The sequence below is a fragment of the Bufo bufo genome, chromosome 2 (genome assembly GCF_905171765.1).
Source record: "Bufo bufo chromosome 2, aBufBuf1.1, whole genome shotgun sequence".
Classification (NCBI taxonomy): domain Eukaryota; kingdom Metazoa; phylum Chordata; class Amphibia; order Anura; family Bufonidae; genus Bufo; species Bufo bufo.
Genome location: NC_053390.1, coordinates 100,462,002 through 100,488,512, shown reverse-complemented (window position 1 = coordinate 100,488,512; position 26,511 = coordinate 100,462,002). Strand labels below are relative to the sequence as shown.

The window sequence follows — 26,511 nt, the reverse complement described above, 5'->3', positions numbered from 1 at the left end:
AAGAGGACCCTTACTGTTGATGTCCAAACAGATGAGTAACAAAAACAAAAATGGTTTGATAAATAGATATACATTGATGCATATGCTCCAGCTGTACAACATTCATCATGACCTCACAGCAACAGGCGGTCAGGACATGCTGAGAGTTGTAGCTTTTCAACATCTGGAGAACTAAAGCTTGATGAACACTATACTGAAGAAAATGAGTTCTACTTCATAAATCTTACTGCAGAATATGAAGATAGAAAATACCCATACGGACAAAATAACTGTATGTAAGACTGCAACATAAATGGGAAAATAACAGCATCAATTGACCTTTTTCCTGAATTTTTGCATTCTAATATGTGAATTTCTAGCTGGAAACGCATTTGTTCAACCCATCTTAATGAAATCGCATACATAAAAATCAAGGGTGCACCTAGCCTTTCTGCTGCCTGAGGAAAATATTGAAATGGTGCCCAACCCCTCCAGCTCTACTGTTTAAGGCATACTGTGATACAGTTGAATATAGAGAGAGAGATTCCCACAGCGCCCACTTGTCTCTAGGTCTTACCACCAGAGGCAATCTCCTCACCTGGCCTCATTGGTGGTGCACCCCTGATGAAAATCATCCATGGCGATTGTTATTGTCTTTTTATTTTATGTTCCACAAAGCTCCAACTACTGCCCTTAGGACCTGTTCACACTAGAGTCATGGCTTTCATTCATAAAGGATCCAAGACAATTATTACAGATCCATTACCAAACACTCATGGCTCATGTTGTCTTATAATGTGGTCCATCAAATTTCTTTAAGATTCAGGCATCTTTAAGGGAAAGAATTTTTCCGCAAATTATGTTCTTCCTGACATTAAAATAAATAAATAAACCCCTGACGTAAAGGGCAAAATACCAGTGTGAACAGAGCCTTAGGTTACTTTCACACATGCGTTGTTTTTTTTCCCAGTATTAAGATCCAACAGAGCAGGCATGCTCAACCTGCGGCCCTCCAGCTGTTGTAAAACTACAACTCCCACAATGCCCTGCTGTAGGCTGATAGCTGTAGGCTGTTCGGGCATGCTGGGAGTTGTAGTTTTGCAAAAGCTGGAGGGCCGCAGGTTGAGCATGCCTGCAACAGAGAATCTCAATACCGGAAAAAAAACATTTCAGTTTAGTCTGCATTCTGAAACGAAAGAAATCCATTCAGGATGCATCAGGATGTCTTCCGTTCTGGCAGCATTCCGTTGTGACCGGACACAAAATCGATTCATGCTGCGGTTTTGTGTCCAGTCATAAAAACGGATCCGGCACTGAAAACCATGTAAGTCAATAGTGACGGATCAGTCTTTTTAGGACCCTAAAAAACTGGATCCTTCACCAATTGACTTTCAATGTATTTAGTGACGGATCCGTTTTTTTCCGTTTTGATTTCACACAACGGCATTCCAACTGAATGGATACATTCTGATGTGAAGAATCAAAAAGGATCCGTTTCATTCCAGTATTGAGATCCGCTGCCGGATCTCAATACCGGAATTGACAAAGCAAGTGTGAAAGTAGCCTTAGTTGGGTTTACAAGCATAACCGAACTGTGCCATTCTTGCTCAAATACTTGAAACACCGGAAAGTGTGAACGGAGCCTTGGCTGAATATACAAGCATAGAAGACTCATAACATTCAGTGGCTACAAATGCAGGAACTTCAAAAGTACGTTTCGAAATTGCAAATAATGACCAAGTCCCAGAGAAAACAGAATCACATAACGGCAATAGAAAGACCATGTCTTACCTTCGACATACTCCATGACCATACATAAATGACGTCTCGTCTCAAAGGAACAGTACATGCTGACCACGAATGGATTCTCTGCAAATGTTAGGATGTCCCTCTCCACAAAGGCTTGTTGAATCTGATTTCGAAGGACTAGGTTCTGCTTATTGATTTTCTTCATTGCAAATCTCTGACGGGTTTCTTTATGTCGAACTAAGTAAACAGCTCTGGAGAGAAGGAAAAGAAAATCCATGAGTTATAATGAAGTTTAGTTAACACTTATTGATAGAAAGCGCTCGGTGATAAAAAGTCAAAAGTTAGCAGGGAAAATCTTTGTAACGAGCTTAAATAATTTAAGACCTTTAAATTAAACCTAAAGGCTTCAAACATTTGGTAACTAGGACAAGTATTTGCTCCTTCACACAAACGGGATTAAGTGATCAGATGGAGATCAATTTCTCTTAAAAGAAAAAGTAACAACAAAAACATCAATGAAAACTTCATCTCCTCCTTGTATACTTCTCTCGTCTACATGACTGAGCTAACAAGCGGGAAACCTTTGCTGATCTTCTTGATTTTTTTGTTGGCATCTACCGAATATGATCCAGTAGAGAGCAGTGTTGATCTGTATCACCCCTGTCCAGTTCTAGGATGTCCTGCTCAACAAGAATCAATAAGAACATCCCCGCCCCCTTGAAAAACCTTCCAACATGAGGCCTCACTTTAGCGCTCTGAGGACGGCACGTGTGTGTTCATCCAAAATGGACATTTTTAGTTAATTATTAAACTATGCTGTAGTAAAAAAAAAAAAAACATACAACCATAAACCATATAGTCAACTATGCCGTAGTAAAAAAACATAACCATAAAGCAGATAGTCAGCTCTTTTTAAGAAACTGTGGGTCTCATCCATAATATTAGCAATGAATGGCTAGTAAACATTCTCTCTACTTTCATGGCAAATTTCCAGCAGAGCTCGGTGAACAGATGCTGCTTTCAACATCCAAAGGAAATAAATCATTTTGAAAAAGTATCGAGTCATTGTGAGCCCTTTTTTCTGTAAGTGTATGTTCCCTTCAGATGAAGAAAGCTATATGAGGCTATTTAAGAAGTCCATCAATACGGAATAGATGAGGCTCTCATCATAGGACACTTGATTTAAAGAGAACCCATTACCTCTCCTGACGTGTCTGCTTTAGTAATTACTCGCATCTCCCTTGTAAAAACTATTTTGGAGCATCTATCCTTATGACTATGTTGTGCCATTCCTTTATTATTCCTGTTAGGAGTTACGACTCATTTGCCAGAAGGTGCAGATGGGTGTTACCAGTTAGGGGTGTGTCCCTGCACAGTCTGACACTGGCAGCTCTGATTGGATAATTTCAGACTGCGCAGGGACACCCCCACCAATAGGTAACACCCAACTGGACCTTTATTGCAAACTGCTAGCAAGTAATTCACAACTTCTAGCAGGAATAATAACGGAATGGCACATCATAGAGAAATAAGAATAGATGCTGCAGAATTATTATGTGCGGAGTGTAAGTAGTTACTAAAACAGACATGTCAGGAGAAGGGAACCTATCACTTGATTTTTCTACCATAAAGCACCACTATAACTCTATACGTCTGTGCCATAACTTTTTTAACAGGCTGTTGTATAGCCTGTCCATTTTAGCACCATGTAAAATATACAATTTTAATACTATGCCCCTGACATTATTGATGACCCTCAGGACAGGATAAGTATAGATGAGCGAAGTTTTGAAAAATTTGATTCGTCTGCCTCGCTGAACTTCGACAAGAAATGCAATTCATTAGGAATTACTTAATCACAAATCACTTTCCACTGTATGGAGCGGGTGCAATTACGGCTAACGGCGATCATGCCACCGCCCGTCATTTAACCCCTCAGATGCCGCATTCAACGCTGATCGCGGCATATGACTCATATTCAGCTGCTCAGGGGTTAATGAAAAAAAAATTATACACACCTCATCCACTTGACTGCTAAGAGGCAGTCCGCTCTCATCTTGATTGAAGAAAACCTGCCAAAGGACCTGTGGTGAGCATGATGACAACACCACCTGACCCCCTTGGGCGCACGTGGTAAAGTTATTAGTGATGACATCACCACGTGCGCCCAGTGTAATCATGTGGTGAGGTAATCACGCTCACGCAGGCCCCTTGGCAGGTTTTCTTCAAACTAGATGGGAGCGGACGGCCTCTCCACGATCAAGTGGATGAGGCAAGTATAATTTTTTTCTTACTTTCAGCCACCATTTTACAAAAAAATTGATTGACGTTTTCCTGAAATTCGGATCGAAGTCCACTTTAGATACTTTTATTTGCTTAACACTAAGGATAAGTCATTACAAGCCACTTCTGTCAGCATCTGACACATGCGCAGGAAAGGGAGGTGTACTGGTCTCAGCTTCATCAGCACATTGTGCATGTAGCCAATAAACTACAGTATGTCTTCACTATTAATACCAAAAAGGAGTAGACAACTTGACTTACGGAATCTAGTATTCAAATATAATGCACATGTGCCCTTAATAGGAAATGGATAAAAGACCATGAAATGTAACAAAGTCAGCGCATTGTCCTTTTCTGGCTTTTATGAATATAGAATAGGAAAAATAGAAAGCAGGACAAGAAAATCATTGGGGGAAATGATCTTGTCCTGCATTATGGTTTCAAAAAAGTAAAAAAAAAAAGACTAAATTTTGGGGGGATTCTTGTGAACATTTAGAATTTTTACACCTCTCCAGTTTTAAAAAGTGGGTGGGAAAGAGTGTGATTAGCTATGTTAAGGAGTTTCACTCCAGATGTTTTACTGCAATTATTTTTTTTAATTTGCAAAAAAAGAGGCAAGATGCACCAAATGGAACAAAATGCATAGCTTTTGATACATTTATCACACAGTGCACCAATGCAGACTCAAGCTAAAGTGACTTCAAATATTACCTTCCTTCCTCTATGTATGATTGACCAAATCAAGACGATTCTTCTGCCAGACTAAAGCCTCATGCACACGTCCGTGGAACACGGTCCATGTGATACCGGCCTGGATTTCTTCTGAGTGCAGGAGCGCTCAGCGTCATAGCAACCAATGACGCCGTGTGCTCCTGCACTCAGAAGAAATCCAGGCCGGTATTACACGGTCCGTGTTCCACGGACGTGTGCATGAGGCTTAAAACTGGATCAGTGACGAGAAAATGTCATATAAGATGTAAGAATGCTGCACATCTCCAAAAGACATAATGACATGAGGGGATATAGCAAATTCCTGCACACAGTTGCTTAGGTAGAAATTATGGAATGAGAAATATTTCAAGTCTCACAACAAGGTATTCTGCGAGAAATGCATTTTTTACAGCGTTGAGAGTTTAGACCAGCTTAAAAAGTCTTTGAAATGTCACTTGAGATATTTCAGAGCAATTATCCTATGACACCCTTCAGAGTAACATGACTAAGTCCCTAAATTTTCTCCATTTAGCATTCCAATCAAAACTGCCCCAAAAACTTTAGAAAATTCCTCTAGTCCAGTCATATGATTATATGAATACATAAACTATAAAAAACATAACTTAGAACTAATACATGATTCGCTCTAGCTATCCATCTTTGTAGCTCAAGGGATATATTTCTTTTTCAATAGCAAGAAAGACTAAATATGATAAAGACCTATTTATCCTGGCCAATTATCCCTAATATTTTCTAAAGCTTATATTACGTGAGCAGATAATTGTGCAGATCATCGCTAACAAGCATTTGAATGAACGCTCGTTAGCGATGATTTGGCAGTGTAATACTGCTGCCGATTTTCTCGTTCATCGGGTAGTTTGAAGCTTTCAGTAGCTTTAAAAAAATCACTGGTTGCCTGCGGCAGATCATGCTGTGTAATCACGATCTGCTGCTGGAAAACCGTAATTAGACTTACTGGTGATTCTGTTTCCTTGAGTCCACCATGACGGCTACACATTATATTGACCCCTTGACCTCTGTAGGGGCAGGAACAGAAAGTTTAAAAGGCCACCACACACTCTCACGCTCAGTGTTTACAAATTACCAAAGTGGGTGCAGCCCTATATTTTATCAAAACTTTTATTTTTTTGGAGTATTTCTTCATACTTATTATTTTTTAGGGGGGGGAGGGGGGGAGATACAATCCGTCATGGTGGATTCAAGGAAACAGAATTACCGGTAAGTCTAATTATGGTTTTCCATTTCGTCCACCATGACGGCTACACATGAGAACAACCAGATTACTTGGTAGGGAGGGAAACTGCTTGCAATACCTTCTGGCCAAAGGCCATATCAGCGGAAGCAGAGACATCAATACGATAATGTTTTATAAACGTATTTATACTCGATCAGGTGGCGGCTCTACAGATTCTACCAAGTGATACGTCAGCTCTTTCCACCCATGAAGAAGCCACTGGCCTCGTGGAATGGGCTCTAACATTTGTGGGGCTAGTAAGGCCCGACATTTGGTAGCAGCAGGATATTGTGGATTTAATCCAACGACCTATAGAGGCCTTGGAAGCTTTTTTCCCTTTGTTTTGATCTGCGAATTGAATAAGGAGGTTGTCATCAAGTCTTTTGTAGCTGCCAGGTACTGAATAACTGTCTCCCTTACATCCAGGAGCTGGAATTGTTCTTCAGATGAACTTCCTGCGTCTGTAGAAAAAGAAGGTAGGATAATTTCCTGATCTCTATGAAAGTCAGTGACGGAAAAATAGAGAGCTATGGTTCTCAGCAGGACAGAGCCTGAATTTCTCCCAGGAGTCTAGCTGAGGTTATGGCGATTAAAAATGCTGCTTTGAAAGAAAGGTATTTAATTGAAATGTCCAGTAAAGGAGAAAATGGGGGTTTCATTAGCCCTTTCAAGACCAGGTTTAAATCCTACTGGGGAACTCTAGGGGTTATAGAGGTTCTTAGTCAGGAAACGGCCCTTATAAATGTTCACCTCCAACAGGAGGTCTCTCTGTGAGGTGCCCTCTCAAGGACAGGAAACACTGAGGGTGAGAGTGGGTGGTGGCCTTTTAAACTCTGTGTTCCTAGCCCTACAGAGGTCAAGGGGTCAATCTCATGTGTAGCCGTCATAGTGGATGAAATGGAAAACAGTGATTCAATATGGGGAAGACTGATGGCATTACCGATGGATCTTCCCCTTACTGAGGAGCAGGTCGCTGCATGTAAAAGCAGCAGTCTCCTCCACTAACGAGCAAGCGATTGCCGGGATCTGCAGGCCTAATATAAGCTTAAGAATCATAACTATAATTGGTCAGTATAAATACCCAAAAGAACAGAGATAAAAGATCAAGGGTGCATTTACATTTCAGGTAGGGGATCAATGCTGACAGTTTTTGCAGTCCAGTAGGAACATTTGCATTATGGTCCCACCGGAAGGAACGTAACATGTAATGTTCTTTATTGTGGCATTTAAAAACATCCACTAGTAATGGCATACACTTAACCTTTTCCAGACCTGTGGCGTACATATAAGGCTACTTTCACATTAGCGGTTTCAATTCCGCTATTGAGATCCGTCATAGGATCTCTATAGCGGAAGAAAACGCTTTAGTTTTGTCCCCATTCATTGTCAATGGGGACAAAACTGAACTGAATGCATTCTGTTCCATTTGGTTGCGCTCCTATAGCGGACAGAATAATGCTGCAAGCAGCGTTATTCTGTCCGCGATGTGGTGCAGAGCAATACGGATCTGTCCTGGCACACAATGTAAGTCAATGAGGACGGATCAGTTTTCTCTGACACAATAGAAAACTAATACGCCCCCCCATTGACTTTCAATGGTATTCATGACGGATCAGTCATGGCTATAGAAGACATAATACAACCGGATCCATTCATGACGGATGCATGCGGTTAAGTGAAAGTCTCGTCTTCAAAAATTGTGCCAACTCACACTCACTGTAACTTTCCCCGAAGTGGTTTATTGGTGGTGATAGGCCTAGTAACCTCCTACAGGGTCTAGCCTATCACAGGTATATTCCAATGTAGGAGTGAAAGTGGCAGCACAGTATTGGAATATACTGGATTTCTTATCGACTAATATATTAAATTACATTCGTGTATTGGAGAAGTAATCTGATGATTGCACATTTGGGTCCCATAGAGTGGCTAAAAATAGTAAAAAAAAATTATATATATATTCAAGTCACCCTCCCCTCCTTTTCAAGTAATTAAAATAAAAATAATCAATAAAAAATAATCATAGGGATTACAAGTTGTGTCAACAGTTTCCCTCTAATTTTTACATGAAAACCATGGTAAGCAGAACATGATGAAGACCTAAGAGGTTATCCCCTGCCTGGTCATGAGGTCATGTGCTACCAGGTCTGGATAAAACTAATAGAGGCATACATATTTGTGAGGCTGCCTTCCCAGTAGCAGTGCCTATATATGTAAATGGAGCACATTTCAAACTACATTAGTAAAAACCGATTATTAGCTGATGTGGATTCCGGTTAGAAGTCATGCTACTTCTCTATATGTGTCGGTCCACTGTGGTCATGACTCCTCTCACTTTTTTTATTTAAAGTACCAGAGAATCATTTAAAAAAATGCAATTTCTTGTACATACGTGCCCCAATGTGTTACAGTACTTTACGATTGACAAGAAAAAATAATTGTCCTCATATCTCGCCAATGTCAACCGGATCTGCCAGTAATTTAACGTGATTACTATGAACTATTCCCTACTTTCCATTGTGTGAAGTGCTGGAGAAACAATGTACCATATGTAATGCCTGATCCTATGCGATCTGGGAGATAAGTTGATTCACACTTGTCTAGCAGCCACTTACTGTGTTTTCTCTTACAATGGCAAACATTATTTAGTTATTTTAGAGCGCCATTAATTCACAGGCGCTGTACATGCATAATACATACATAATAAATAAAAAAGTTCAAAAAGAATAGACTAACGATGACAAACAACTTGCTCAACAAGTAGTGTCTCTCCACGGGAAAAGGGTGAGGCTTAAAATGTGCCAAAATTTCACCCTACACTTAGCCAATCGGTAATATAAAGTTAGACAAAAGAATCTAAAGATGCGCCAAAAGTATTATCCAGCATCAGCCATTGTGATAAATCATTATTAGACTGCCTTGCCCAATTTTACTCTGTTAAACGTTAGATGGTAAATCTGCTCCAGTAACTTCTAGTTAGCAGTGCGAGCTCATGATGCATCAAACCTTCATGCAAGTAGAACAGAGCTATCTCTCTAGTAATAAAAGATGCATAATAACCCCTTCTGCCACATATTACAACTTTTATTTTGTTGGGGTGCACTTTAAAGAGTAACTGTACTTTCACAAAACTTCGAGATTTGGATAGGTCATCAGTATCTGATCAGAGGGGGTCCGACACCCTGGACCCCCACTGGTCAGCTGTTTGAGAAGGCACTGGTGCTCCTGTGAGCGCCACTGCCTTCTCGCAGCAAACTGAGCACAGCGACGTACGTTTGATAGCACCTGTGCTTGGTATTACAGCTTGGCCCCATCACTTCTATGGGGCTGAGCTGCACCTGGGCCACGTGACGGATAAACATGTCGTCACTGACCTGAGAGATGGCTCAGCGCTACTGCCTTCTCAAACAGCTGATCGCTGGGAGGTCCCAGGTGTCGGACCCCCACAGATCAGATACTGATGACCTATCCAGATGATAGGTCATCAGTATTTAAAACTCAGAAAATCCTTTTAATTTCATTTAATAGAGAATGGTATACATAGTAAATTTTTAAATCACTTAATTTAAAAAGTGTGCCTGCATCCATCTGAAAAAAAAGCTGTAAAGTCATGGCCACTAGGGTTTTCAGTTCCATCCAATTTGCAATAACTACTCGTTGTCAGGAAAAATCCATCCCTAGTAACAGATGGCAGAGAGGAAGTGGGGGCATGTCAGAGCTAGCTGAGATCCTGAACCTGAGAAAAGAACTGTTGCTATACTGCTTCTGAATTTACAGGAGCCTCCTGCCTTTCTGTAAGTGTGATCTCCTCGTCCTTATCTGTTCTGTGAGCTCTTGGGCTGAAAATAAACATAAGGGGAAGTAAGGGAAATGACATCACAGCAATACAGTGCTTGTAGATTCCACATAAGGGAAATTCCCCCCTACTTGTGAGAGAAATGCATCTATCTGTGCAGCTGACTAGGGGGATAATTAGGCAAAAAAAAGACATTAGTGACACCCCAATAAAAACTGTTCCTTCATACTTACGATTGTACAAAAAAGCAAAGCCATTATGCATCTCAGGTACACTTTAAATATTTTTAAAACTACTGGAGGAGCCTTGGAAAGTCTGGCGGGAACTAGGCAATGGAGGCCCTCTGCAATTGTCCCTTCTGTCCTCCCTATAATTGCACCTTGCTTGCTACAACAGGTCTCTGTCTAGCATTACAAACCTGTTTTCGCCATCATATACAGATGTTATGAGAAACTATACCTGAGGCAATAGAGGAAGTGTGGGGTTTACATTGGATACCTTTTACTCATACGCAAGAAATGAACTTCACTGCTACTTTAGCAAGACTGGGCAGCGTGCAAAGACAAAAGGATGAGATGCCTTCCTCTTAGGTGTCATTGCATAAGATATTCGATATTTCGAGATGAACTGTACAATGTTGGTGACTCGGGCATTGGCTCTTTAGTGACAAAGCAGCAACCATTAAGCATGCAAATTGTATATGCAAATCAAATATCTATTGTATCCGAGAGCCAGAATTTTTGCAGACGCCTTGTACCTTCTGATCCCCACAGGATCTGTTCCACTTGTGATTTCTGACTAAATTACACTGGCAGCTCTGTCTGCATTTTTTAATTGTGAGCAATGGAAGTTTGGATGGAAAGCTTTACTTTTTCCATGCAGGCTGTACTGTCTTCAAAGCTGCTTTTCCACGGCATACAATATCAGTGACACAATGCTTTATTTACAGGCATCTGAACAGAACAATACATGGCACAGTGTGCGTTTTAAATGCTGGTTTTTGTATTTAGCACCTGGACATGGTGTTCTACAGAGTTCCGTTTCAAGATCAACAATCATCTTTGCTTTGAATTAAACATTGCTACCAGGTTTGATCAGTGTATTCTGTGATATCATATCCCTGGCAGAAGCCTTCTGGTTCATTGAATCATTAAAGTAAGATTAATACTGTTTTGCCTGCGTGCTCCTGACCCTGTTCTGTTACAGGATGTTCCTACAGTGGCTTAAAAGGCTTTAAACTGCGAACCATCATTTTCAGCAAGTACTTCACATGGCATAACAACCTAATGACTGAATTCACTAATTTGTATCAGATAAATGCTAAAGAGATGGAAACAATAAAGACCACTTTACCCAGGGGACAATGATCGGCTGAACGCTCATACTCAATTATTGGTCAGAAATGAAATGACAAATGATAAAACGCTTGTTGTGGTTTATCGCATCTTCTATGTCAGCATAAAAATAATCAATTGCGGGCAGCAAATCCCATCATGTAAATAGTGCATGTGCTGCCAACACTATTTGTGGAATGCACATTGCCGGTGTCCGTGTTTTGCGGATGCGCAAAACACTTACGGACGTGTGAATGGACCCTCATAGTAACATTATTAAAGGTTACGTTTTATCTTTATGTATATTCTAATGGATTGCCTTCCGTGTACAATGTTATAATATACTTTCTATGTTAGAAAGTATATTATAGAGCATTTGTATTGTGCGGCATTTGTGTGCGGTTCTGCTGCGATACTGCAGGTATATAGAGGGACAAGCGTTAGGCCCCTTTCACACGAGCGAGTATTCCGCGCGGATGCGATGCGGGAGGTGAACGCATTGCACCCGCACTGAATACTGACCCATTCATTTCTATGGGGCTGTGCACACGAGCGGTGATTTTCACGCATCACTTTTGCGTTGCGTGAAAATCGCAGCATGCTCCTCTTTGTGCGTTTTTCACGTAACGCAGGCCCCATAGAAATGAATGGGGTTGCGTGAAAATCGCAAGCATCCGCAAGCAAGTGCAGATGCGGTGCGATTTTCACGCACGGTTGCTAGGAGACGATCGGGATGGAGACCCGAACCTTATTATTTTCCCTTATAACATGGTTATAAGGGAAAATAATAGCATTCTGAATACAGAATGCTAAGTAAAACAGGGCTGGAGGGGGTTAAAAAAAATAAAAAATCATTTAACTCACCTTAATCCACTTGCTCGCGATGTCGGGCATCTCCGTCTGACTCTTTTACTGTATAGGACCTGTGGAGAGCATTAACTATAGTTTAAGGACCTGGGATGACGTCACTCTGGTCATCACATGGTACGTCACATGATCTTTTACCATGGTGATTCACCATGGTAAAAGATCATGTGACGTACCATGTGATGACCAGAGTGACGTCATCCCAGGTCCTTAAACTATAGTTAATTCTCTCCACAGGTCCTATACAGTAAAAGAGTCAGACTGAGATGCCCGGCATCGCGAGCAAGTGGATTAAGGTGAGTTAAATGATTTTTTATTTTTTTTAACCCCCTCCAGCCCTGTTTTACTTAGCATTCTGTATTCAGAATGCTATTATTTTCCCTTATAACCATGTTATAAGGGAAAATAATACTATTTACAGAACACCGATCCCAAGCCCGAACTTCTGTGAAGAAGTTCGGGTTTGGGTACCAAACACGCGCGATTTTTCTCACGCGAGTGCAAAACGCATTACAATGTTTTGCACTCGCGCGGAAAAATCGCGGGTGTTCCCGCAACGCACCCGCACATTTTTCCGCAACGCCCGTGTGAAAGAGGCCTTATTGGAACAAATAATTTCTACTGGTGTGATATACCAGTGTTCCCCCCAAAAAACTGACTGAAGCGGGGTGTTATATACCAATATACTTTCTTTATAGTGCATTTGGGTACTGTATAGTGCATTTGCGCATACGCGTATGCGAAAATTATATTGCCGATACTTCGCATTGAAAAAAATAATGAATGGAGATTGCAAATTCTAATAATACATCTGGTATGTCACTGTCCATGTTGTGGGACTATTTGTGCACTTCTAGTAATTATTTCTTGGCTGCAAATATGAGCTGAAGGTTTTTCAGGTTCGCCTGCCATTAAAATGAATGGGACCCGCCGCGAACTTGCGGTTCGTGAACATTTGATCACGTTCGCGCAATCAACCGTCAACCGTCCCGGCAGATGTTCGTCCATTACTAAATATCATAACAAATATTTGGATAATATGAAAGTTTAGCAATAGGATGGCTGGAAAAGTCATGTGGATGATTTACAAGACATCATCACTGTAGGGCCCCATGACACGTATTTTCTGCGCCAGGAAAAAGCACAAGGAAATACAGTACCAGCCAAGTAGATGAGATTCTAAAAATCTCATCCACTGTACTGGTTACCGAAATTGACCTGGGGTGCAGATTTTGAAGTCTGCAGCATGTAAATGCTTTCTGAAGATTTTCATTGCGGTTTTTACTTTTTGCATTGCTTAGAGTGAAAACTAATATAATACTTATCCCCTATCCTGTGGATAGTGGATAACGTTACATACCCGGAATACCCATTTAATGTTCTAGGCATTTCCAAATGTTGACAATAATATTTCTTCTCTGTACGCCCAGGGCTATTTGCACTACAGTCTATGTCTGTGCTTGTGTGTACATATATATTCAAACAAGCTCCAAGTTACTGCCCTACCCCGTATCTAAACACCCAGGCTAAGGTAGAGTAGATGGCTGGTACCCAGTACCTGGGGCAAATCACCTTCCCCAAGCCCATACCCCATCTTTCCATTTAAACCCCATGACAATCATCATTTAACTGCATATATATTATGTTATATGCAAGCTTCACTTGACAGTTGCTGTAATACAGGAGAAGGATTTGTAAACCGGTCGCTCTGCTCTAGAATGGACTTGCATTGTGAGTTCATTTGGCATGAAACAATACTGATTCATCATTTCACTTGGTGTATACCATCAACCACTATTTCCAAACCGCAAATCAAACTCACCATGACTCACACGAGAAGACAAACTAGAAGGAAGATGACATGCCTGCCACACCTATGGGTTATGTGACCTTTTGCATTGATTAAATCTGAATGCAATACATACATTGCAGATAAAAAATAATAGGATTGAAAGCCTAAGTTTCTCACTCGCCAACCCAGCCGCCCCTCCCAGGTTCATTGTGTAATGCAGAAGAGATAATGTTTTTCAAAAATATGCAAATTAGTAATTAAGGGAACAGAGGTCTGGCTATAGACGTTCTCGGGGCACTTAAGGAATAATTAGCATATTGAAAAAAATATATAATATTTCCCCAGAATATTGCAACAGATCGGGAGGGGGGGGGGGGTGTAGGTAGAGAGATAGGCTTTAACTCAGCTGGGGAAGCCCTACTTGGCATGGTGCGGATGATCCTAATGACTGGCGTCCTTTAAATAACAATGTCACACAGCTGACTATATAACACTGCCCAGTCAATAAACTAGGGAATGAAAAGCACCCTGTGCATGCAGCATTTTATTTTCAGGTTGGGCAGCTTCGGTGGGATCTGAAGTGCAAGCAATAGTGCCGAGAGGTTAGCCTTGACCCTTTCAGTAATAACATTTACGACCACATAGGTTAAACATTCCTAAGGTGTGAACCTAATAGTAATACATGTCCATGTTTTAAGAATATATTGGCATACATTTATTATGTGTTGAAATCAATAGCTGTGCTGAACTAGAGATACCATGGACAGCAGTAATATCATCCTTACAACAGACCCTTTGAGCTGTATACATCTGGGGCATACAGGTGAAACTCGAAAAAATTAGAATATCGTACAAAGTTCATTTATTTCAGTAATGCAACTTAAAAGGTGAAACTAACATATGAGATAGCCTCATTACATGCAAAGCGAGATATTTCAAGCCTTTATTTGGTATAATTTGGATGATTATAGCTTACAGCTTATGAAAACCCCAAAGTCACAATCTCAGGTACCCTTTGCTCAGGGGTTATGGATTAATTAGCTGACTAGAGTGTGACAGTTTGAGCCTAGAATATTGAACCTTTTCACAAAATTTTAATTTTAAGTTGCATTAATGCAATTCCTTTTAAGTTGCATTACTGAAATAAATGGACTTTCGCACGATATTCAAATTTTTCGAGTTTCACCTGTATGTCTGGTGGCATTTTTCCTGTAAGGCTACTTTCACATTAGTGTTTTTCTTTTCCAGCATAGAGTTCCGTCACAGGGGCTCTATACCGGAAAAGAACTGATCAGGCATATCCCCTTGCATTCTGAATGGAGAGCAATCCGTTCAGGATGTCTTCAGTTCAGTCATTTTGACTGATCAGGCAAAAGAGAAAACCGTAGCATGCTACGGTTTTATCTCCGGCGAAAAAACTGAAGACTTGCCCGAATGCCGGATCTGGCATTTTTTTTCCATAGGAATGTATTAGTGCCGGATCCGGCATTCAAAATACCGGAATGCCGGATCCGTCCTTCCGGTCTGCGCATGCGCAGACCTTTAAAAATGAGAAAAAAATAAATACCGGATCCGTTTTGCCTGATGACACCGGAAAAACGGATCCGGTATTGCAATGCATTTTTTTGACTGATCAGGCATTTTTCAGACTGTTCAGGATCCTGATCAGTCTGAAAAATGCCTGATCGGTCCGAAAAAATGACATGCGTTTGCATACAGTTTGCCTGATCAGGCAGGCAGTTCAGGCAATGGAACTGCCTGCTGGAATCAAACAATGCAAGTGTGAAAGTACCCTAAGCCTGAATGCAGTATGAACAAAGCTCCATTGGATGCAAAACTACCAAGTGTGGTCTGAGGTGTCTTTAACAAGAGAGTATCGGCCTTCCAAACTCAAATCAGCTGCTATTTTCGTAATTACAAGATCTGTCCTCTCAATACAAACATTATTGTGTTCTCATGTGCTCTTAATACGCCATGACGCACTGTTTCTTTATACTCCAAATCTCATTAAAAGCGCCTCAGAGTTTATGGAAATCATCCTGCAATGAGGTCACCAACACAGCTTGGCTGGTTAAATATCATGGCCAGGATAGCCTCATTCTACATGTACCTGTAGGCTGTTTGGTCTGTTTTGGTCACAGGTGACTAAGATCAAAGAGTAATCATGGCCTGCCACTAGTAGGTGACTGCACGGCATGTAGATGATGACTATGTATTAAAAACAAGGACTGTGGTTTGGGAGGATATCGGTCTATGGTTTAGGAATATAGGGAACCTTTCCCATGCTGGCCATAAAAACCATGTCTATTAAAGGGGTCACGTGGGACTCAGCTTAATATTTTACCCAACAGAAAAAAATATGCCACTTGTCTTTGTCTCTACCTTGTGTCCCAAGACCATGTTGAGTAATAGATGTAGCAGTGCACAAGTGCAGAGCTGTATGGTCCTTGTGCTGGACCATGATAACAGCGATGTGAGGGAGAAGAGTCCGATAAGGCACGCTGCCTCTTCCTCCATATGATGACTTATGTGTTTCTTTCCTGTTACGAATAGGAAAGAAACCTGTCAGTCATCGTCTGGTGGAACGGGAGGACGGGCACACCAAGCCTCGTTGGGACTCTTCTCCCTCTCAGCGCTGGCACATGCTGCGAGGCATGCCATGTCAGTACTCTAATCTACTGACTGCAATCTCAAATGTGACAGATTGATGAAATCAGTGGGTCTGTCACTATACTATGCTTCCCTTAGTGAGGTAGGCATAGTATAGATTCCCTTTAAGTGGAATTTGTCATAAAAACATAGTGACAACGTTTATTATTTCTTATCACTTTTCTAACTTAAGGAATTTTCTCTGACTTTAATATTGATAGCCTATCCTAGGGATAGGTCAATATCAGCTGATTGAAAGAGTACTGCCTCTCCTTAATTGTTTACAAGGCACAGCGCTATACATTTTCTAGTGGCTGTGATTAGTACTGCAGCTCATTCCTATAACGTGAAAGGAACTGAGCTGGAACACAAGGCACAGCCACTACAAAATGTACAGAATTTTGCCTGGTAAACAGATAAGGAGATGCAACACTTACCAGTGTGTCGATGCCCCATCAACTAACTGATTAGCAGGGATCTGATCCCCAACAATCTGACATTGATGTATCGATCATCCATTATAAAAAGTTTCAGAAAACCCCTTTACATAGCTTAATAATAATAATTTTCCAAGGAGAAGTAACTTAAATTCTCCAAATATATCAAATTATTATCTTTTTTTATATGTCTACAGACCAAACTCTAGAAATCAATCCGTTCTCTGTAGTTATTGTGAAGCTATTTGAAGTCAATTTTCAAACACAACAAACAGCAAATGAAGGAGCAGAAAATCTTCATCCGGAAGCAATAATGGGCGAGTGCTGTAAACTTAAATATTGTGCAGGACCTTACAATGCATGTAAGCTTATCTTTAGCCAACACAAATCTCACCCATAAGCTCCATTGCTGATTAGTTTCATTGTTTCAAAGTCAATCTCGCAAGGCTTTCTTCTCAGTTTTAATGATCGATTTGAGCTCTAAAAAGAATAAGAAATTAGGGTAAGAAATTTAGAACATAGAAGTGAAATGGAAATAGAAATGTCCTTTTACAATGGCTTCTAAATTCAACACCACAGTATATGACTATGATACAAGTGGGACTCTTCACAGATTGTTTTCCTGAACAGAATAAGCTTGGTTATATCTACCATATAGATGTATATATCTGACCAATGGGTATGTCCACATTAGACGTTTATAGCATTCCCACCTCTAGAACCTGCACCTGTATGATGATCCATCAACCCCCATGTCTATGTCACCGCCAGTTCTCTGAGAAGGTCTGGCAGACGTTCTTCTCTACATCTTGCATGACGTTCTTTGTTTTGGTTTTACATTGTCATCTCCTTTCCTTCTCCCAGCTGTCACCTATTTACACTAATTGCCTCCCTTTATATTCCCTCCCATACTGCCTCACTTTGCGGTTTATACTACTTCCTGGATTGTGTTCACTGCTGGAGGCTTCCGCTGCTGCTGATTCCTCAAGATAAGTATTTTTCCTTTATTTGTGTTTCCTTGCTGGCTTAATTCTAGGTGACCCTGACTCCGTCTGTATTAAGTGCATTGAGCCGGTGGTCGTATCCCCTCACTATTATAGGGTTTTCAGGTGTCACATAGTATTAGGTACGTGGGCATGCAATCGTCTACCATAAAGATCTTTGCATGGGCATAGCAGTCAGGGAGAGCTCTAGGGGGTTTTATAGGGCTCACCCATATGCTCCTTAGTTTGTGATCAAGCCAGTCGGATGTTTATTTATAAGTTCCAGCTTTCTGCAACACCATCCGTGACAGTCTACTGGTAAAGCAACCACCGGCCACCACATCCAGGTGGAGCATAAATGCAGGAGTGTGTTCAGCTGTTTCAGTGACTCCTAAAGAAGTGGCTGGAAAGAGCTACAGACATGCAGGACCACCTCTCCATTCATTCAACACCTCGATGCAGTGGCCACTTTATCAGACAGGACATGGGTCAAGAAACCCCTTTTATCAAAACAGGTGCAGTTCTCAGAGGTGGGACCCCCATCTATCAGACACTTAGGCTAGGGCTACACGGCGACATGTCGCGCAACATTTTTTATAATGATAGTGAATGGTGTCACACTGCGTCATGCTGCAACTGCGACACAACAGCCGCAAAAAATCCATCCAAGTTGGATTTCTCTGTGATTGTTGCCTCGCAGTCACAGCATGTCGCGGTGTGACACCATTGACTATCATTACAAAAAATGTCGCACCACACATGTTGCAGTTTAGTCATCATACCTTTTTTGTTGCACGACTTATTGTCACGCAACACATGTCGCCGTGTAGCCCTAGCCTTATGGCAAATCCATACATATGGTGGGAATACCTCTTTAAATGTACGGTATTTAGTCTTGAGAAGATAAACCTACAAAGAGAATACATTGAACAAATACAAAACAAACTGGGAGCTGATCACCTCAAAAGACAAGAGGGCACCATATATTTAGAGAAAAACGATCCAGCACTCCTGAAATTTTTGAGCCGTCTGTTATTTTATTGTGGTGATAAAAAATTTCAGGAGTACTGGATCGTTTTTCTTTTTGTTTCTTGCCTCAAGAGGTCTCACCATGGTTTCCTGTGCACCCAAGGACTGCAATACATATGGCAGGTGAGCTGGTTTACCTTACAAGTCGACCACCATATATTTAGTTTGTAATAATATAACCTTTTTACGCAACAACAAAAAAAAGCAATGTATGATACTTACACTGGCAGATTCGTCAGTCTCTGGTGTTTCTGCTGTTCCACTGTCGTAATTTGCCAACAAAGCGATTTCTAAAATTGTGACCAAAAAAATTTTAAGCCATGAGCCATAAAAAAAAAAATTATACTACGATTAAAACTTTCAAAAGTAGTTCCAAGTTAAGTGTTTAATTGTAAAAACACACAAGGCTAGTTTCACAATAACACTAAACGGTTCCGTCACAGCCGGAAACTGGCGCAGTACCTCCAGGCCCCATTGACTATAATGGGATCTGGTCTGTTTCCGGCATTAGTGCAAAGATTCAGCCAGACAAAAACAGCTGCAAGCAGCGTTTTTTGCCTGGCCGAGTCCCGGCACTAACAGGTCAGATCCCCTCTGGGTCTCAGTATGGATTCTGAAAGGTAGCATCCAGCTATGCCAGATACGATGAACTCCGACGGGCTGTTCCTCTACCGCAACAGCCGGACGGAACAATTTAGCGCTAGTGTGAAACTAGCCTAACTCCATAAGGCTAAGTACATAACATATACTATAGTAAATAAGACATAATCATTGATATTACTCACTGAGATGTTGTTGTTTTTAGAAACACAAAATCTTTGTAATTACATTTTTTTGAAAAATTAAGGTTTCAAAATTCAAACAAAAAAAGAGCTAAAATGTGTTGTACTGTTGTAAGTGGAAAAAAAGGGGTCCTGCTCTAGCAGATCCTGCCAACACATCTTTTACATGGCCTGCTATTTATCTGAATCACCAGCATGTAATACCACATGTACCCTCCAGGCAGAGATCCCACTGATCGGCTGATCACAGGAAGGTAAGCAATAATTTTTTTTAAAAAAAAGTTGTCTTTTTTTTATGAAAGCTCTTAAAATTACATAAAATAGAACCAGAAGATAGTGCTCTGACCTTACATGGTCTATCCAGGTGTAAGAATAAAATAATGTATTTATTGCCAGTAATACTCAAATCAGGCAGAGGTAATAATAAATGGACCATGCACCGCAAGTTCCGCATTTCTCTTTTAACGTATCGACCTACCTCTCTGATTACCTCACTATAAGGAGGCCTTCTTCAATCTCATGAACTCTTTTATGTCTCCTTCAAATATCTCAAAATCCTCCTGAAAATTCTTCCTAAAGTGGCTAATGTCACGGCGAACAAGGCAAAAAGCACAATTCCATTTCAAAAGAAGCCTTGCCCAACAGCAGTTATCTTGGAGGCACATAATATCTGCTAACAGTGGGTATTAATGGAATGAATCCCAGAGTCAGCACTTTGAGCGAGAATCCCGGGAACTATTTTGAAATGCCTGAAGAGATTTTTAAAACTCATCTAAATACCATTAAACATCTGCCTATTTTATGTCATTGATTGAATCCACTTCTGTAGACTGGCGTTTACAGAAAGAGAGAAAAAAGAAGGTAAAGACGGCAATTTAAAAACCACAGGGGAAGAAGGGAAAAAAATAAAAAAGAATCTCCCTCTAGGGAAAGGTTGAGAAATGCACCGGTATCTAGCAGATGATGAATCTGCTGTGGTCCAGCTTTCAAAGCACCGTCTATTCATGTGCCATTATCAACCAGTAATTCATGCGTGACTACTCTATTAGGAATATTTGGTCATCATGAAGGCAGCTGCTGCTGGGTTCAGATCCTGTGCTACCAGCGTGGATACCCTTCAACTTGTGTGTTTGCAAACATTATAAAAAGGTAACAGTTTGGCAGATAAGAGATGAAGCTTTGCTCTTTCCAGCGTGCGGATGGAGGTAATATTGCTCGGGTGCTGACAAAAGGAGATCATTTTAAAGTCATTCTGTTTGACGGCAAACGTGGAATCTTAATGCTGCTCATAAAATATCCATGTCTCCAGGAAGAAGATTAGGTACTGGTACCAGCTACTTAATAACGGCTGCTCTCCTCATTGCATTACAAAATGATCTCTATTGATCATGTTTAAAGTTCGGTGAAACCTCTGTAGAAAACTTTCCATTTCGCTGTACTTATTTATTTATTTTTTTAAAGACACCAACATAGCGAAACTAATCTTTAACAGAGACGGAGGACTAGGAATCCCACCAAATCAAATATTCTTTTAGTCTGGGCACAGTAATAGTTTTTAACATTAACATTATTAAAATCTGTTCTTCATTACAAATATATTTTTGGCATTAAAAAAAAAATCATAGTTTTTACAATTGACACCTGAGCAGTTACAAATAGGCTGACATTTTGTGTTTTCTATAACTTATTTGTCATCTTTGCTGTATAGACTGGGACAGAGTCATCTTATTATCAAAAGCAGTGCCAAACCAGTGCTTTTGTGCTTATTTAAAAGGACACAGAGGCCGATGGAAAGCGCATGGGAGATGAAAAATCGTTCCTATGATTGCTCATCCCCCAATACTTGTACATTGCACTGGGAGATGTGCTGCCAACCAGCAAGCATTTTCATGCCAACATAAACAATACGATCAGCCAACAAACGAGTGTTTGCTCAGAACATTCACACAAGAAAATTATTGTGACCGGGTGCTCAAATGTTCCTTCCCTTCTTAAATATGACAGGACTGCTCTGTTTTCTTAGGAAGTTAAGAGTGGGTGTGACTACAATATCTCCGCCTCACGAGCACTTAACTACACTTACCCATTTTTGAGCTTTTTCTAAAATGTCAATTTTTTTCAAAATAGTCAACAGACTCAAAAATTATGAACAATCTGATTGATTGCTGGATTGTTAGCAATAATTGTAGCATCTATTAAAGCGAAAATGACCAATTCCAAGTGAGTTCTTATACTTATCTTTCCTACTGCAAAATGTTTCTCTGCCGGTAGTAATAAATTCTAGCCTTTAGCTCACCAGCGTCCAAGATAATGCATACGAGCAAGAGAGATTGTGTCACGAGAAGAACTTAATGCTGAGTAGGACTTTCATTCCTAAATGGACCAGTTACCATCACATAAAGAAAAACTTCATGTAGCTTTTTATTAAGTGTAGTTGTCTTAATTGAAAATACATGACTCTTACCTTCAAGGGGATCTTTGTTCAGTCCTAGCTGGCTGATAATATACCTAGGTATGTCCGTTTTAATACCTTGACCCTCTTTGGCATGGCCTTCCGCTGCTTCCAAAAGGTAGTAAAATTCTTCAGGGTCAAATTCCTGAGTTATACAAATGATATAATCCACAATTAGAAAATGTCCCCAGTGGTTTAGAAATCATACAGGGCTTATTGAGTGGTGGTCTATGGCAGCCAATATACATTTAATAGATCAAATTCACTTTTTTGTTCAGAGAACAACTTTTAAGCACATCATTTTGGATGACTGGAGCAGTTTTCAAAGGTCATTTGAATGAGAGGACTTTTTATTGGTGGTCACCTTTACCTATTGCTTACACTGTTGTTTAATTAAAAAATCAAATGAAAGCTATTTTATTCTCACCAGGCATTCCAACAGGCGGGCCGGCCGAGCAATTACGATCAGTATTTTCTGGGCCAGTTGTTTGATAAAGGCCAGTTCTCCACTTTCTGACCTTTCTTGAGCCTATGAAGATCAAAAAGAAACAGAAATGGTAAAATGTACGAGCTAAGAATGTGCAATATGACAGCTATCATAGACACACTACAAGACTGGGTCAACTGGGTTTTTGGAAAAAGAAAGTTAGGGAACCATGAGGAAAAACCACAGAAGCATAGAAACTCCATGCCATGTAGAGAAGAAGCAGCAATCCAGGGAGATAAAGAATTGCAGCTTTCTCCATCCATGTTTACAGAATGCAACATGGGTATATGACTGCTGCAGCCAATCACTGACCTCAGCGGTTTACAGCATGACTTTACTGAGGTGGGTACATTGGCACATCACTGCTAATCGAAGACTGTTGAGGAATGGCGGAGCAGCTGCGGATTTATCAGGGAATTTTCTTTTATGGTCCCTCTCCTTTCCCCAATTTTTCCTGATCTTAGAAAACCCCTTACAATCTCCCATACTGGTAGCCCCCCACAATTTCCCAGACTCTTGAGTAACAAATCTGCCTAGTCTAGCCAAGCTACGGGATGTGCTAATTTACATACACAAGTGTATGCTTTAAATGGCGTCTCCAAAAATGAGGCAGGAGGCCATCGACTAATAGAGGATGACTTAGGTTTATATTTGAAGATATTGCAGCCGCTTATGCCTTTTCTTGTTTTCCTCTCCAATATTCAGGGACTGGTCGGCAGAAAGTACACAGCTATGAATTATAGTTTCCTTGCTTCTTGCAGGAGGCAGGAGAAAGCATTTATCTTTATTATTATGTATGAGATGTCAGAACCAGACTAAGTATCTGTCTTCGGTGGTCAGCGACTAGAGAATGTTCCAATTGCCTTTAGCTTTCAAACCATGAAACCAAAACAGACAAAGTATAACCCAAGGGAGTTGGGCAGATCCATTTAATTAAATACACAAGTGTCTGCAGTGACTAATGTAGATGGACGAGCAATGCACTTGGCTTTAACCAAACGCTGTGAATTATGCTTTCTTATCTCTAATTGCTTGTTAAGTCTCAAGACTTCGGTTTATAAACTCTTGAGACAGACCACAACGCTCGCATAATGAATAATATAACTCACGCACAGCATGCTTCTGCCAGGACTGAGATATAGCCTCAAAAACATCACACATACAGGGTACTTCACAAGTGGTGCTAAAATAACCTAAAATATAGATCAGTATTATAACCATTTGGAAGGTAGACCTACTAGGAAGAACATAGTTTCCGGGTAGATTCTGTCAAACCAACTCTTATGCGGCACAGGGCATTTATAGGATTACTTTGATCAGGGGATATTCTTATATACATGGAGTCCATATAATCTTTCATATATCTACTTTAGTTCATGTTTTCCTACAGACCAGGTCATGGATAAAATATTCATTAAAGGCCTCATGCACGCGGCCGTTGCTCGGCGGTTCCGTGCACTGGGGACTGCAATTTGCCGTCCCCAATGCTTGGGCAACATCCGTGCAGATTCCACTGACGGATCCAGACCCATTCAACTTGAATCAGTCCTTGATCCGTCTGCACCCCCAAAAAATAGAACATGTTATATATATTTTGCGGTGTGGAGGCACGGAGAGAAACCCCTGTACTGCTTCCGTGGTGTTCCATGTCTCCGTTCTGCACCGCACCTTCCGTTTTGCGGACCCCATTCAAGTCAATGGGTCCACATCCATTATGCGGTGAGCACACGGCCGGTAATCGCACACTGCAGACCCGCTGTTTGCAGGCCACAATACAGGCATGGCCGGGCAACGGCCGTGTGCATGAGGCCAAAGGGGTATTCCAGGATTTTCCAGCTGATAGGCCATCAATACCTGACTGTGGGGTCTGATACCTGCACCCCCACAGATCAGCCATACCTAAACAGCTCCACCGCTGGAAGTCAGTTGCAGAACTACACAGCTCTGTCTATTTTGTAGTGCAGGGGTCAGCAACCTTCAGCACTCTAGCTGTTGTGAAACATACACATTTGCTCAGCTGTTCTCAGAGTAGAGAATGGAGCATGCTGGGAGTTGTAGTTTTACTACAGCTTGAGCCCTGGTGTAGTGGATGGTGTTGGTTACTGCAGTAAACACGTCTGTGCAGTTCCCCCACTAACTTCCAGCACCAGAGCTACACGGAAACAGCGGATCTGCGGAGGTGCGGGTGCCAGATAGGTCATCAGTAGGAACAAGTGTTTATCTTCCCTGCAGCGCTACCAATGGTGAAATGAAGCATTACAAAGGTCCTCCAGAGCAAGTAGTAGTAGGGCCTCTGACAGAAGCATAGGACGAAGACATTTACAAACCCTGATCTGATTTATGCTGTAGTCTGTACTTTAATAGAAGCCTAATTCACAAACAGTCGCCCTCATCCTCCCTTTGCAGCAACACATCCATTCATGTGCAATGCCAGACTCACAATTAGTAGTTACGGGACAATATTTGAAATGATAATAGTTTCACCCATGTTCCACCCATTTGATTTCACATTCGTATAAAAATTTCTGTCACCAAAACGTGTCGGTTGAAGGCAGTTATTACATTAGGACAGTAACTCAGCACTTGCGAGTAATTGCCGTGACCCAAAACATAACTTTAATTATAAGAGAGACTCGTTATGGTTTATCTACCCCTTCAGTTAATGTTTAAAATCCATCAGTCTGTGTTGACTAAAGGCCTATTTATATGGCCGACTTTGCAGGCAATTATCAGGAATGAATTATTCATCCCAATAATTGCCGGCTCATCAGAGGTGGTGAGAGCTGCATTTACATGCAGCAATCATCTCCTCTGTATGGGGACAAGTGAACACTACTGAGATCACTCGTCCCCATTCATAGTTATTATTTCCGGGCGGCGTTCGTCTTCTCCTGCCGGTTTAACCTGTGTGCTGGTTAAACAGCACTGCGCAGGCGCGACACACAGGGCCAGCAGGAGAAGAAGAACGCTGGCCTGTCAATCAAGGATGGCAGGGAGTGGAATGAGGTGGGAGAACAGAGCCTCTAGGAGCAGGTACAACGCCCCCCTCTGCTCCTAGAGGCTAATTTGCATATTACAAACGTAAGAATTGTGCCGTGAGGGGGGCATCAATAAACATAAAAATAGCAGAGTTGGATTCTGCTGACATTAGCACAACGCTAATGTCAGACAGTTTAAGAGGCTTAATTCTGGTGACAGAATCCCTTTATCGGATATATTATTTACACCCCCCCTAATGGCAGCCAGAATGATCATTTAGGGTGGTTCGACACCCACTTCCCTCTTTGGAGAAGTTTTTTGACCCCAAAAAACTGTAGTTGTGTCTTTCCAAAAAACTGTATTGTGTCGTGTGTAACCACCCTAAAGTGTACATGTTTTTTGTGTACATGTTTTTTTAAATCAATAACGTAGGCAAAGATAATACACTATTATATTGCTGATAAAAAATAAAAACTCTCACTTATCAGATGCCTGTTTCCCCTATCCTTACAGTTCAGAAGCTCTGCATTCACTGAAAAACTAGGTCACAGTTTCCAGTTTTAAATGACAGCAGAGCTGCAGAGATCTTGAACACTTGAGTAAATGACATTGGAAATATAATGGAAAATTATATGAGGCAGATTTAGTAAGATTGGCATTTAACATTTTTAAGTGAATTGCACCAAATTTATTAATAGGTGAACACTTCTGAATATGTTTGGCGCATTTTGGACTATCCCAAAGTCATAACACAAAATCTACATTTATCGGAATGGTTTAGGCAATGTCCTTTTAGATACACCAGACCCATATTTCCAACATTCGGTGTACACATCAATAAAAGTACATTTCTTTCTAATTTTGTGTCTAAATTGCAATACTTCAGGTCTCACGATGCTCCACAAACTGGCTAAGGCTACCCTCACATCACCGGTTTTGCTGGATCAGTC

The 26,511-nt window shown here is 40.9% G+C and overlaps 1 protein-coding gene across 4 annotated transcripts in view; it reads right to left on the bottom strand.

The window, feature by feature from the left end:
- The window catches only part of LOC120992394 (microtubule-associated serine/threonine-protein kinase 4-like), a 301,883-nt gene that overhangs the window by 48,335 nt on the left and 227,037 nt on the right, over positions 1-26,511 (bottom strand). For all 4 annotated transcript variants that reach the window (XM_040421360.1, XM_040421359.1, XM_040421358.1 and 1 more), the window contains 5 exons: positions 22,523-22,624; positions 22,108-22,240; positions 19,084-19,151; positions 17,244-17,329; positions 1,771-1,979 (listed from right to left, as the gene is read on the bottom strand). In XM_040421360.1, coding sequence (XP_040277294.1) covers positions 1,771-1,979; positions 17,244-17,329; positions 19,084-19,151; positions 22,108-22,240; positions 22,523-22,624 — 598 coding nt within the window. The remainder of the gene's footprint in view (positions 1-1,770; positions 1,980-17,243; positions 17,330-19,083; positions 19,152-22,107; positions 22,241-22,522; positions 22,625-26,511) is intronic.